Raw genomic sequence first — 15,365 nt, forward strand, 5'->3', positions numbered from 1 at the left:
TAGGCTTTCATTTTACCCAAAATACCCCCATTCAATAAATTAGGTTCGCGTGGCATGTAACGAGGTTCCTGTGCTTCTAGTTAAGAAGAACACACGGACACACATCTACACACGTCCACTCGACATGAGCATAACAAACAGTGAGATGATACTCAGAACGAGCACTGGGTCCGCCCGTCTTCTCAGTCTGTTTGTTCTTCACCACTTGATTGACGACAAGTTACAAAAATGAATGAATCAGACCATTGCAATTCCATTTACCATTCAGGTCGATTGGAGTCATTCGTTTATAACGCCATTGTAAACAACAATATGCACAACATGGAAAAAAAGATAGTTTAAAGGTTTAAATGACTTCGGGTTGCGAAGCCGTTTGACTCAATTCATTGTTTGTTTGTTTGTTGTTTAACGCCGCATACAGTCATATTCCAGCGGCTTGAATATTACTAAACGCGGCGTTAAACAACAGACATAAAAACAAACTATGAATTGTGGCAAACGGCTTCGCAACCCAAAGTCGCAACCCATCGATTTACTGACCCTATTCATTTCCACCCCCACACACCCCACCCCACCCCCACACACCCCACCCCACCCCCACACACCCCACCCCACCCCCACCTACATACATACACCAGCCCCACCTCCTCTCATGATCACCCCTCCCATCTATATTTCCAGACCACAGAGACCCCGACCGTGCACCCCCCTGAGCATGCATAATGATATAATGTGTGTAATTACTGTATCCTCAATTAATGAACGGATTAGGTAAGAACAGCTGAGATACTTGCTACCACCTGGGCACCCCTCGTGCGCGCTACGGTCAAGGTAGGTATATATACAGACGCGTGCAGCAACAGTCACTACACCTACATTCTCCAGTCAGACAGAAGCAGCTCACAGACAAGCAGCATGGTAAGTCGTGCATATTTTCACGTCGACTTTTATTATTCTTTAATGTTACAAATTAAACTGATAATTATTGTGATGATCAACAAACGCTTATTGTTCTGACAGTCAGTCTGATAATGTTGATATTTAGAGACAGGCAACGGTAAGGCTCTGCATGAAATATATAAGTCAACATTGTGCCTACACAATCGAGAGTATCGGTAAACATCATGAAAACAATACTGTTAAGTATTTATTTTTGCATTCTCTTCAATCCAAAGTACATCTTGCTTGAAGAGACATATGGGACTTGGGTATCAAGGAAACGTTCACAAATCTACAGTAAACTACATTTATAACGAACACGCTTATAACGAACTGACCGATAAAACGAACTTATTTTTTAATCCCGGCCATTTGTTGTATATATGATTATATACGTTTATAACGAACTAAGGTTATTACGAACTAACATCAGTAGTCCCTTTGAGTTCGTTATAACCGTAGTTTACTCATTTTCAAACAGTAATCGGGGTACCTCCCATGTGGAACAGGTACTTAACGTCATCAGTGCTGGTTAAGGGTGAGGTGAAATGGGGTTTAACGTCGCGTCGGAGATTATTGCACTTATATAGCAACGTGCATGTACGTGTGTGTGTGTGTGTGTGTGTGTGTGTGTGTGTGTGCGCGTGCGTGCGTGCGTGCGTGCGTGCGTGCGTGCGTGTGTGTTTGTGTGTGTGTGTGTGTGTGTGTGTGTGTGTGTGTGTGTGTGTGTGTGTGTGTGTGTGTGTGTGTGTGTGTGTGTGTGTGTGTGTGTGTGTGTGTGTGTGTGTGTGTGCTTGTTCTTGTCCGATGCCGATTTATACACTGAGATACCATGCCGCAGTTTAACATGGATACCCCACTCAGACACAGTATACTGACCCCGAGCCGACCAGCCCCTTAATGCCTAGCGCCGGACAAGTACCATCTTTTAACGTCTTTTGGTATGACGCGGCTGGGGATCGAACCCCGGGCAGACGCTCCACCATTAGATTACGGAGGCGGTCAGTGCTAATTAAAGATACATTACGATGATGTCATCATATTATATCTCTCGGGATCGTCATGGTTGTCTCTGGTCCAAACAAGCTGATCAACAGGTCCACACAGGGCATCGGCTATTTTATGGTTCAATGGGATCATAAGATAAATGATTGAGTGAGTGAATATGGTTTAACGCCGCTTTTAGCAATATTCCAGCAATATCACGGCGGGGGACACCGGAAATGGGCTTCACACATTGTACCCATGTCGGGAATCGAACCCGGGTCTTCGGCGTGACGAGCGAACGCTTTAACCACCAGGCTACCCGACCGCCCCGATCCTAATATAAACGTTTATCAACTAGTCATGACGCGCCAGAGATGTCTGTGCTAATTGAGTTAGCAGTATACTTTTCATGAACTAAACTTGACTCGTCCTGACATGGATGTTTAATAGGCGTCCAGTAATGTGCAAAGAAACCAAACCATTTTCTGTTAGCATTGGATCCCATGGATTTCCAGTTTATGTCACCATGGTAATACATATTTTACGATTCTTTCCATGAATACACAATGCCATTTAGAAAGTGGTCAAATTAACAAATGTTATATTTAGGATACCAGTCTCTCAGTAAAGTACAGATTCTCATACTTTTGGGGTTGCTTTTACAGAGAAAGAGTTATCCCAAATATAACATTTGTTACTGTTGACCACTTTCTAAAGCGCATTGTGTGTTCATAACTTTCGGCCATGGGAGCCTTGCCAAAAAATATACACTTGTCAGACGGTACACAAGGTACGTGATCTAGGCTACCAGTTGTCGGACATCCATTTTGTGGAAGCCTCGGTTGCTGAGTGGGTCAGATTGCTGACTTTGTTTGCTGGCGATTAGGTGCCTCACTCTGGCAGTGTGGGTTCGAATCCCGAACCCCAAACCCCAAAAGTGCTTGAAAGTGTTATCCCAAACATAACATTTTTAGATTCTATTCATGTACACAAATTGATAAGACTTAGAATGTAGAATGTGTAAACTTTCCAGAAAAAAACGAATAATTTCCAGTGTTTAATTTGACAAAGTCCGTGTATGTAATACAACACACAAACCGCGCGTACTGCACTGTCCACTTTTTCTGGGTTTTATTACATGTCAGACATGAGCCAAATTCACATATTTTCCTACTATTTTCAAAATAATGACCGCTCTACTTAATCTAACTCCGATGTGAAGAAATCCGTTTAAGTACTATTGTGACTTAGTTTGGTGTCATAGCGCACATATGAAATTCGAAATCACATAAGATGCTGTGGGTTTTCATTGTTATTTGAGACACTTGAGAATATGTTCTTAGACTTGACACGGAGATTGTATTCTAAGAATGAAGAAAACCCTTGATGATGGCACATCACATATTTTAATTGCACAAGAAAACACATTCTGTTTTTCATATACAAATATATGATATAAAAAATTTGCAAAACATTTTGAACTATTTCTTTTAGGCCTCCAAAACAGCGAAATCAACAAAGCCCACAAAGGCTGCGGCTCCACAAATAAAACTGTCCAAGGACGAGATTGAAGAAGCCACCGAAGTGTTTGATCTTTTCGATTTCTGGGATGGTCGTGATGGCGCCGTCGACGCTGCCAAGACCGGCGACATGTTGTACTGTCTGGGCCTCAACCCTACCATGACCACCATCATGAAGAACGGAGGTGTGGAGAAGTTCGGAGAGAAGAACTACAAACTGGAGGAGTTCCTGCCCATCTACCAGACCGTCATGCAGATCAAGGACACAGGCACCTACGCCGACTTCATGGAGGCTTTCAAGACATTCGACAGGGAGGGCCAAGGCTTCATCTCATCTGCTGAGCTGAGGCACGTTCTGACATCTCTGGGAGACAGACTGACCGACACCCAGATGGACGACATCATCAAGTGCACCGACTTGAGAGAGGATCTGGAGGGCAACGTCAAGTACGAGGACTTCATCTCCAAGGTCATGGCCGGACCTCCAACATAATCCTCATGTCAACGCCATATAATTTATTGTTCGTTTTTGGTCATATGATCTGATATTTTATCATTGAAATTGAAATTATTGTCATTATATGAAATTAGTTGTCACGCATGCGCTTTGTAGATTTAATGTGAAACTATTACGTTTGTGAGTTAATAAGTCATATGTCTTGACAGTTTATCACACAAAATTGCTCTGATTGCATTCAAATATGTCGTAATACGCTTAAGTTCAGTATCAAAGATAAATCTCTGCCACATCGAGCATTGTCATTGAATGAAATTTGTTGTCACGCAAGCCTTTTGTAGATATAATATGAGGCAATTAGTCTTCATTTCCCCGTTATTGACAGCTGGTATTACTTCTACTCAACCGTTATTAATAACATAGCTTTGTATCGTCTTAACGTCTTACTGTTAGTGCGTTGCACTTATGCCCAATAAATGCTGAACGCTAATTATGTTAATGCATCTCAGACGCTGGATATCAAATTGCTTCAGTAATAAATTTATTTGAACTTAAATTCTTGACGTAATTTTCCATCGTTATTATCTCATGAACATTCAACCCAATTCAGATACAAGGCTGTTTATCCTTATCCAACAAGGCACTTACATCTAGGAACACATGCATACACGTTCATTTCCGTTTTGTGTATATCATCTGCATTTTTAGATTATGTCGAGATTACACCAAGACCGTTTCCCTTCTTTGAACAGTATTCCAGTTATATCTTGGTGTGTCAGCTTGATGTGGGAGAAAAGCCGGAAGTGAGGGACTGCCTAAAAGTCGGGCGGGGCCGGGACGGGCCAAGGTTGTATTGGCTAATTTCTCCATTATCGGTGACCATACCTACATATTATTTATGCAACATACACACATGATATGAATGAACAACAACCAACCAACACCGTGCACCATAATTAAGTAATTCGGAGTAAATCGCTTGAAAACCCGAATGTGGAGCTGTGTGGAAGCGTCGCTGATCAAGGTAACATGTAAAAGAACAATCGTTAAACGATATAGGATTTGAAACGTATCAAATACTTCCAGCTATCGTGACACAAATTTCGATCTGTCGGCAGAACGTTTACATTTATAGGATAACACTAAGAAGATACCACTTAATAATGTGACTGATCATCGTATTAACACTGGACACGTTGGTTAAAGTAGACCTCTGCTCCCCATACTCGCAACAGTCTCACAAGTGTTCGTTCCGACTTGGCCTGGGCTGTCAAAATCAACTTTATACACACAGATGTATTATCAAATGTGTTTACATCTATAGATTAGTATAATATCTATCTATATACCACTTTATAATGTCACTGATCGCTGTATTTAAAGAAACAAGGTGCTCAAAGTAAAGCCCTTTTCCCTCTACATTCTCAACATAGTCTCTATCAGAAGTGTTTGGCTTGTGTTGGGTTCGACTTGGCCCGGGCTGTCAAAATCAACTTTAAACACACAGATGTATCACCAGGGACCACTTGCACAAAGCGATCTTAGCGCTAAGACTATTGTAAGCCTATGCTTAAGTATGGGAGTTACGATCATCTTAGCGCTAAGATCGCTTTGTGCAAGTGGGCCCAGATGTGTTCACATCTTTTGACTAGTATAATATCTACCTATATACCACTTTTATAGTATCACAGGTATTTAAAGTAAACAAGGTGCTCAAAATGAAGCCCCTTTGCCTCTTCATTCTCTATCAGAAGTGTTCGGCTTGTGTTGGGTCTATGTAGAAAGAAGAGGGAAAAGGGTTCTATAAAGTGGTATATTGGTAGATATGATACGAATGTACAGATTTGAATCCATGTCATTATACACATATGGGGTTTAAGTGGATTTTGACAGCTCGGGCCAAGTCGCGGCAAACACATGCTAAAGATATTCTCTTGAGAAAATACAGTAAAAGTGCTTTAGCGAATGAGTTTCCTTTAAATGTGGTGTACTGCATATGCATGTGTTGCTATTCTGCCAGGTGTTCTCGGGCGTCGTATGCAGACTACATGATGCGAGCGTAAAATATCTGCATTCGCCCACTCACCATCGCGCGACTCCCTTGCCCTTGCGTAACAGTATGTTTGTTTGTTTGTTGTTTTACGCCACACTCAGCAATATGACGGCGGTCTGTAGATAATCGTGTCTGGTACAGACAATCCAATAATTTGGCATCTTGAGGATAGATCCAGGCAAATGGGATACAGGACATGCATCAACCACGAGAGCGAGCCTGAGTACCCAATCCCGTTAATTGCCTCTAACGACATGCATGCGTTGCTGAAGATCTACTCTAACCCAAAATCTTCACGGGACGCCTCAATTTAAATTCAAGTCTTTAACTGACAAGCAATTTCAAGTCCGCGTCGGTTCTACCCTGTCTGATCATTTTGATCCCGATTAGGGTGTCACACAAGGCATTATTTTGTTTCGTATCAAAAAAAGGTGAGGTGAGGTGAAATGGGGTTTAACGTCGCGTCCAAGATTATTGCACTTATATAGCGACGTGCATGCACGTGCACGTGTGTGTGTGTGGCTCCTTGTACTAGTCCGGACTGATGCCGGACTGATGCCGATTTATACACTCAGACACAGTATACTGACTCCGAGCCGACAAGTCCTTGTCTTAGCCCCTCAATGCCGAGCGCCAGACAGGGTAATAACAAGTACCATCTTTTAACGTCTTTTTGGTATGACGCGGCCGGGGATCGAACCCCTCCGGAGATAGAGAATGGAGAGGGAAAAGAGCTTCACTTTGATCACCTTGTTTACTTTATAATACCGCAACCTGAGACACAATAAAGTGGTATATAGGTAGATATTATGCTAGTCTGTAGAAGTGAACACATCTGATGATACATCTGTGTGTTTAAAGTTGATTTTGACAGCCCGGGCCAAGTCGGACCCAACACAAGCCAAACACTTCCTGATAGAGGCTATGTTGAGAATGGAGAGGGAAAAGGGCTTCACTTTGAGCACCTTGTTTCCCTTAAATATTACGACCTGAGACATAATAAAGTGGTATATAGATAGATATTATACTAATCTGTAGATGTTCACACATGTGATGATACATCTGTGTGTTTAAAGTTGATTTTGACAGCCCGGGCCAAGTCGGAACGAACACTTCTGACAGAGATTTTCTTAAAAAATTACAGTAAAAGAGTTTGTCTTTGACGGATAAGTTTTCTTTCAATGTGAGGTGAGGTGAAATGGGGTTTAACGTCGCGTCCATGATTATTGCACTTATATAGCGACGTGCATGCACGTGTGTGGCTGCTTCTACTAGTCCGGACTGATGCCGATTTAAAGTGTTAGCTCACGGGGATACCATGCCGCAGTTTAACATGAATACCCCACTCAGACACAGTACACTGACTCCGAGCCGACCAGTCTTTTGTTTTAACCCCTTAATGCCGAGCGCCAGACAGGGTAACAACAAGTACCATCTTTTAACGTCTTATGGTATGACGCGGTCAGGGATCTCTCCGGGCGGACGCTCTACCACTGGACCACGGAGGCGGTCTTCAATGTAATGTACTGTGACTTTATAAATTGTAATATAAGTAGATATAATACTAGTCTATAGATGTAAACACATTTGATGATACATATGTGTGTTTAAAGTTGATTTTGACAGCCCGGGCCAAGTCGGACCCAACACAAGCCAAACACTTCTGATAGAGACTATGTTGAGAATGTAGAGGGAAAAGGGCTTCACTTTGAGCACCTTGTTTCTTTAAATACAGCGATCAGTGACATTATAAAGTGGTATATAGATAGATAGTAAACTAATCTATAGATGTAAACACATTTGATAATACATCTGTGTGTTTATAGTTGATTTTGACAGCCCAGGCCAAGTCGGTCCAAAAACTTGTGAGACTGTTGAGAGTATGGGGAGCAGAAGTCTACTTTAACCAACGTGTCCAGTGTTAATACGATGATCAGTCACATTATTAAGTGGTATCTTCTTAGTGCTATCCTATAAATGTAAACGTTCTGCCGAAATTTGTGTCACGATAGCTAGACGTATTTGATACGTTTCAAATCCTATTTCGTTTAACGATTGCTCTTTTACATGTTACCTTGATCAGCGACGCTTCCACACAGCTCCAAATTCTGGTTTTCAAGCGATTTACTCCGAATCACTTAATTATAGTACACATTTTTGGTTGGTGATTGTTCATTAATGTCATGTGTGCATGTTGCATCAATAATGGTAGTATGGTCGCCGAGAATGGAGTAATAGCCCGGCCCGACTCTCAGGCAATCCCTCACTTCAGGCTGTCCTCCCACATCAAGCTGACACACCAAGATATAACTAGAATACTGTTCAAAGCAGAGAAATGGTCTTGTTGTAATCTAAAAATGCAGATGATATACACAAAACGGAAATAAACGTGTATAGATGTAAGTGTCTTGTTGGATAAGGATAAACAGCCTTGTATTTGAATTGGGTTGAATGTTCATGAGGTAATAACGATGGGAAATTATCAACGTCAAGAATTTAAGTTCGAATAAATTTATTACTGAAGCAATTTAATATCCAGCGTCTGCGATGCATCAACATAATTAGTGTTCAGCATTAATCGGGCATGATTGCAACGCACTAAAAGTAGCACGTTTAGACGATACAAAACTATATTTATATTAATAACGGTTGAGTAGAAGTAATACCAGCTGTCAATAACGGGGAAATGAAGACTAATTGCCTCATATTAAATCTACAAAAGGCTTGCGTGACAACTAATTCCATACAATGACAATGCTCGATGTGGCAGAGATTTATCTTTGATTCTGAACTTAAACGTATTACGACATATTTGAGTGCAATCAAAGCAATTTTGTGTGATAAACTGCCAAGACATATGACTTATTAACTCACAAACGTAATAGCTTCACATTAAATCTACAAAGCGCATGCGTGACAACTAATTTCATATAATGACAATAATTTCAATTTCAATGATAAAATATCAGATCATATGACCAATTTACTAACAATAAATTATATGGCGTTGACATGAGGATTATGTTGGAGGTCCGGCCATGACCTTGGAGATGAAGTCCTCGTACTTGACGTTGCCTTCCAGATCCTCTCTCAAGTCTGTGCACTTGATGATGTCGTCCATCTGGGTGTCGGTCAGTCTGTCTCCCAGAGATGTCAGAACGTGCCTCAGCTCAGCAGATGAGATGAAGCCTTGGCCCTCCCTGTCGAATGTCTTGAAAGCCTCCATGAAGTCGGCGTAGGTGCCCGTGTCCTTGATCTGCATGACGGTCTGGTAGATGGGCAGGAACTCCTCCAGTTTGTAGTTCTTCTCTCCAAACTTCTCCACACCTCCGTTCTTCATGATGGTGGTCATGGTAGGGTTGAGGCCCAGACAGTACAACATGTCGCCGGTCTTGGCAGCGTCGACGGCGCCATCACGACCATCCCAGAAATCGAAAAGGTCAAACACTTCGGTGGCTTCTTCAATCTCGTCCTTGGACAGTTTTATTTGTGGAGCCGCAGCCTTTGTGGGCTTTGTTGGTTTCGCTGTTTTGGAGGCCTAAAAGAAATAGTTCAAAATGTTTTGCACAATTGTTATATCATATATTTGTATATGAAAAACAGAATGTATTTTCTTTTGAAATTAAAATATGCGATGCGCCAGCACCCAGGATTTTCTTCATTCTTAGAAAACAATCTTCGTGTCAAGTCTAAGTACATATTCCCAAGTGTCTCAAATAACAATGAAAACCCACAGCATCTTATGTGATTTCGAATTTCATATGTGTGCTATGACACCAAATTAAGTCACTATAGTACTTAAACGGATTCCTTCACATCGGCGTTAAGTTCAGTAGAGCGGTCATTATTTTGAAAATAGTAGGAAAATATGTGAGCTTGGTTCATGTCTGACATGTTGTAATAATATGAAAAACAGATATAGTGGACAGTGCAGTACGCGCGGTTTGTGTGTTGTATTACATACACGGACTTTGTCAAATTAAACACTGGAAATTATACGTTTTTTCTGGAAAGTTTACACATTCTACATTCTAAGTCTAATCAATTTTTGTACATGAATAGAATCAAGCACTGTTGGGGTTGAGTCCCGTCCAGGATTTGAACCCACGCTGTCAGAGTGAGACACCTAATCGCCAGCAAACAAAGTCAGCAATCTGACCCACTCAGCAACCGAGGCTTCCACAAAATAAAAGTCCGACAACTGGTAGCCTAGATCACGTACCTTGTGTACCGTCTATGTAAGTGTATATTGGCAAGGCTCCCATGGCCGAAAGTTATGAACACACAATGCCATTTAGAAAGTGGTCAACAGTAACAAATGTTATATTTGAGATAACACTTTCTCTGTAAAAGCAACCCCAAAAGTATGAGAATCTGTACTTTACTGAGAGAATGGGATCCTTAATATAACATTTTTTACATTTGACCACTTTCTAAATGGCATTGTGTATTCATGGAAAGAATCGTAAAATATTTATTACCATGCTGACATAAACTGGAAATCCATGTGTTCCAATGCCAACAGAAAATAGTTTGGTTTCTCTACACATTACTGGACTCCTATTAAACATCCATGTCAGGACGAGTCAAGTTTAGTACATATACTATCATGAAAAGTATACTGCTAACTCAATTAGCACAGACATCTCTGGCGCGTCATGGCTAGTTGATATACGAACCATATTGAACCATAAAATAGCCGATGCCCTGTGTGGACCTGTTGATCAGCTTGTTTGGACCAGAGGCAACCATGACTATCCCGAGTGATATAATATGATGACATCATCGTCATGTATCTTTAACCAGCACTGACCGCCTCCGTGGTCTAATGGTAGAGCGTCCGCCCGGAGAGCGGAAGGTCCGGGGTTCGATCCCCAGCCGCGTCATACCAAAAGACGTAAAAAGATGGTACTTGTTGTTACCCTGTCCGGCGCTCGGCATTAAGGGGCTAAACAAGGACTGGTCGGCTCGGAGTCAGTATACTGTGTATGAGTGGGGTATTCATGTTAAACTGCGGCATGGTAACTCAGTGTGCTAGCACTATAAATCGGCATCAGTCCGGAGTAGTACAAGCAGCCACACACACACACACATACACACACACACACACACACACGTGCATGCACGTCGCAATAATCTTGGACGCGACGTTAAACCCCAAAACACCTCACCTTTAACCAGCACTGATGACGTTAAGTACCTGTTCCACAGGTACCCCGATTAATGTTTGAAAATGAGTAAACTACGGTGATAACGAACTCAAAGGGACCACTGATTTTAGTTCGTAATAACCTTAGTTCGTTATAAGCGTATATAATCATATATACAACAAATGGCCGGGATTAAAAAATAAGTTCGTTATATCGGTCAGTTCGTTATAAGCGTGTTCGTTATAAATGTAGTTTACCGTAGATTTGTGAACGTTTCCTGGATACCCAAGTCCCACATGTCTCTTCAAGCAAGATGTACTTTGGATTGAAGAGAATGCACAAAAAAATGCTGAACAGTATTGTTTTCATGATGTTTACCGATACTCTCGATTGTGTAGGCACAATGTTAACATATATATTTCATGTAGTGCCTTACCGTTGCCTGTCTCTAAATATCAACATTATCATATTGACTGTCAAAACAATAAGCGGTTGTTGATTATCACAATAATTATCACTTTAATTTGTAACATAAAAGAATAATAAAAGTATATGTGAAAATATGCAAGACTTACCATGCTGCTTGTCTGTGAGCTGCTTCTGTCTGACTGGTGAATGTAGGTGTAGTGACTGTTCCTGCACGCGTCTGTATATATACCTACCTTGACCGTAGCGCGCACGAGGGGTGCCCAGGTGGTAGCAAGTATCTCAGCTGTTCTTACCTAATCCGTTCATTAATTGAGGATACAGTAATTACACACATTATATCATTATGCATGTGCAGGGGCATGCACGGTCGGGGTCTCTGTGGCCTTGATATATAGATCGGGGGAGGGGTGATCATGAGAGGAGGTGGGGTTGGTGTATGTAGGTAGGTATGGGGGGAGGGGGGTGGGGATTAGTGTATGTGGAAATGAATAGGGTCAGTAAATCGATGTTGTGAGAAGTTCGCATTGATTTAACATTTTTCTGGTTTATAAACAGTACTACGTTGGACATTTGTTAACCTCGCTCGGGCTTCTATATAGTGAAGACACAAGTTTGACTGAATAGTACCATTCTTAATAATAGAGAATAAGGAAACAAGGACATAGAAAAGAAATTCACAGCTGATGAATATGCCTCGTGGCTAAAACAAACATTAATCTATTGCATAACGTAATATCACCCCGTACAAGATCCAATATCTTGCAATTAGTTAGAGCTCACTTTGGCTTCCTCTTACATCGTATTGATGGATTTGTTGAGTTACACAAAACAGCGAGATTAGTTTGCATGTCTATCCTAAGTAGAAGAGTTATAGAAAGTTGGTAACTATTATCGAATGCGTTGATATAATAACAAGCCCGTGTTCTAGCCTGTGACATATTATGTGTATCACAGTCCTTGATCTAACCTGCGACATATTATGTGTATCACAGCCCGTGTTCTAGCCTGTGACATATCATGTGTATAACAGTCCTTGATCTAGCCTGTGACATATTATGTGTATCACAGTCCTTGATCTAGCCTGTGACATATTATGTGTATTACAGTCCTTGATCTAGCCTGCCACATATTATGTGTATCACAGCCCGTGTTCTAGCCTGTGACATATTATGTGTATTACAGTCCTTGATCTAGCCTGCCACATATTATGTGTATCACAGCCCGTGTTCTAGCCTGTGACATATTATGTGTATTACAGTCCTTGATCTAGCCTGCCTTATATTATGTGTATCACAGCCCGTGTTCTAGCCTGCCACATATTATGTGTATTACAGTCCTTGATCTAGCCTGTGACATATTATGTGTATCACAGCCCGTGTTCTAGCCTGTGACATATTATGTGTATTACAGTCCTTGATCTAGCCTGCCTTATATTATGTGTATCACAGCCCGTGTTCTAGCCTGCCACATATTATGTGTATTACAGTCCTTGATCTAGCCTGCGACATATTATGTGTATTACAGTCCTTAATCTGTCCTGCGATATATTATGTGTATTGCAGTCCTTAATCTAGACTGCGATATATTATGTGTATTGCAGTCCTTGATTGGGCCTGCGATATATTATGTGTATCACAGTCCTTAATCTGTCCTGCGATATATTATGTGTATCACAGTCCTTAATCTGTCCTGCGATATATTATGTGTATCACAGTCCTTAATCTGTCCTGCGATATATTATGTGTATTACAGTCCTTGATCTAGCCTGCGATATATTATGTGTATTACAGTCCTTAATCTGTCCTGCGATATATTATGTGTATTACAGTCCTTAATCTGTCCTGCGATATATTATGTGTATTGCAGTCCTTAATCTGTCCTGCGATATATTATGTGTATTGCAGTCCTTGATTGGGCCTGCGATATATTATGTGTATCACAGTCCTTAATCTGTCCTGCGATATATTATGTGTATCACAGTCCTTAATCTGTCCTGCGATATATTATGTGTATCACAGTCCTTAATCTGTCCTGCGATATATTATGTGTATTACAGTCCTTGATCTAGCCTGCGATAAATTATGTGTATTACAGTCCTTAATCTGTCCTGCGATATATTATGTGTATTACAGTCCTTAATCTAGCCTGCGATATATTATGTGTATTACAGTCCTTAATCTGTTCTGCGATATATTATGTGTATTACAGTCCTTAATCTATTCTGCGATATATTATGTGTATTACAGTCCTTAATCTATTCTGCGATATATTATGTGTATTACAGTCCTTGATCTAGCCTGCCACATATTATGTGTATTGCAGCCCTTTATCTATTCTGCGATATATTATGCGTATTACAGTCCTTGATCTAGCCTGCAACATATTATGTGTATTACAGTCCTTGATCTAGCCTGCGATATATATTATGCGTATTACAGTCCTTGATTGGGCCTGCGATATATTATGTGTATTACAGTCCTTAATCTAACTTCCGACATATTATATTATTGCAGTCCTTAATCTATTATGTGTATTGCAGATTATTGCTGAATGCGGCGTTAAACAAAACACAAACAGGAATGAAGTCTGAGTGTTGGAGACAAGAATCTCGTGTGCGACATATTATAAGTCGTTTGTTAGCAGTAGGTGACGCGGAGCACAAAGAATTGTGTATTATCTTTTGTAACCAACCGGAGACTGGTTTTCGAACATTTTCTGTCCATTCCAAGAGTTTCTTTAATAACTGACTTTCACTTTGTGTGAGTTCATTTTAGTATGAACCTTAAAAGGGTGAGGGCCAAACTGTATGAACGTATGAGCTTTGCGACAATGCGACACTCAGTCACAATGACAGCGCGTCGTAATACATTTACATCAAGCACAAGATATCAAAATGGCCGACACGATAAACATTACAAGAGAGACTTCGAAATTTGTTTATGAACCTGTGGCGGTTTAATGTTTTAGTCATCACTGATCAATTGGCCGTTCATTTAAAGGTGATTCAGGTGTGTCAAATAGACACTAAGGTACATTCATAGATTGCTGTAGACTGTCACTGTCAGCCTAGACACGGGTCGAGTCGATACTGCCATAGTTTGGATGTGCATTTCTTCATTTTGTTCACAAGGATGGGTCGTAGCGAGGATATTCGTGAACGATCATGCTATCAAACTATCTGACGTTCCTCAGTGTATTCTCAAACACTGGGTTCAAGATTACAGAGTCTAAAGGATCAGAATGTATATAAACGTGATCGGGAATTCACAGGGCTTCCCCAGGAATGTGGAAGTAGACCATCAGTGTGTACGTCATTTCAAGAACACAGTCTCGTGAAAAACGCATGAACGTCAAGTTGTGTCGTTCATACACTTATGAACGTCAATTTCGCGGTCATGTGACTACGCTATTTTTGAAAGGGTAGTGAGTTGTTCCCCTTAGATGTAGCTGAGCAACGCAGATAAACGTATTAGCCAAACGTTCGCATCCAAATGTGGAAGAGATATGGCAATCAGTAATGGGAGAAAAGGTACAGGTGATGGCCGTGTGATGGTAATTGTTTTATTGTACGATGAACTCCCATCATAACGCCAACAGTCTACAGAAAAATGTATAGTGGAGCACAAGACTATACAGGGTTAGAGCTAAAATGGATAGAATTATCATTAAACCGCCCGCATGTTATCAGAAATGAGCGGGCCACTGTAACTTGATAATGCCCTTATATGACTTGACGACGGGCAATTATCACGCCCGTTGTTAGGTGACGTCATAGGATAGGGATAGGTGACGTCCCGTTCAAAAGTGACGTCATCTGGGTTGTTCTATGA

General features: G+C 41.0%; 2 protein-coding genes across 2 annotated transcripts; one reads left to right on the forward strand and one right to left on the reverse strand.

The window, feature by feature from the left end:
• Nucleotides 1-787: 787 nt before the first annotated feature.
• On the forward strand, nt 788-4,366 carry LOC124114896 (myosin, essential light chain, adductor muscle-like). Its single transcript, XM_046475692.2, has 2 exons — nt 788-918; nt 3,421-4,366. The coding sequence occupies exons 1-2, from the start codon at nt 916-918 to the stop codon at nt 3,937-3,939; spliced, it is 522 nt and encodes a 173-aa protein (XP_046331648.2). The 5' UTR covers nt 788-915; the 3' UTR covers nt 3,940-4,366.
• A 4,080-nt stretch (nt 4,367-8,446) lies between these two features.
• On the reverse strand, nt 8,447-11,785 carry LOC124114895 (myosin, essential light chain, adductor muscle-like). Its single transcript, XM_046475691.2, has 2 exons — nt 11,682-11,785; nt 8,447-9,494 (listed from the first exon to the last, which is right to left on the reverse strand). Exons 1-2 carry the CDS (start codon nt 11,682-11,684, stop codon nt 8,976-8,978), a joined length of 522 nt encoding a protein of 173 aa, XP_046331647.1. The 5' UTR covers nt 11,685-11,785; the 3' UTR covers nt 8,447-8,975.
• Nucleotides 11,786-15,365: the final 3,580 nt, after the last annotated feature.

This window comes from Haliotis rufescens, unplaced genomic scaffold (assembly GCF_023055435.1).
Source record: "Haliotis rufescens isolate VD_foot unplaced genomic scaffold, xgHalRufe1.0.p SCAF_109, whole genome shotgun sequence".
NCBI lineage: Eukaryota > Metazoa > Mollusca > Gastropoda > Lepetellida > Haliotidae > Haliotis > Haliotis rufescens.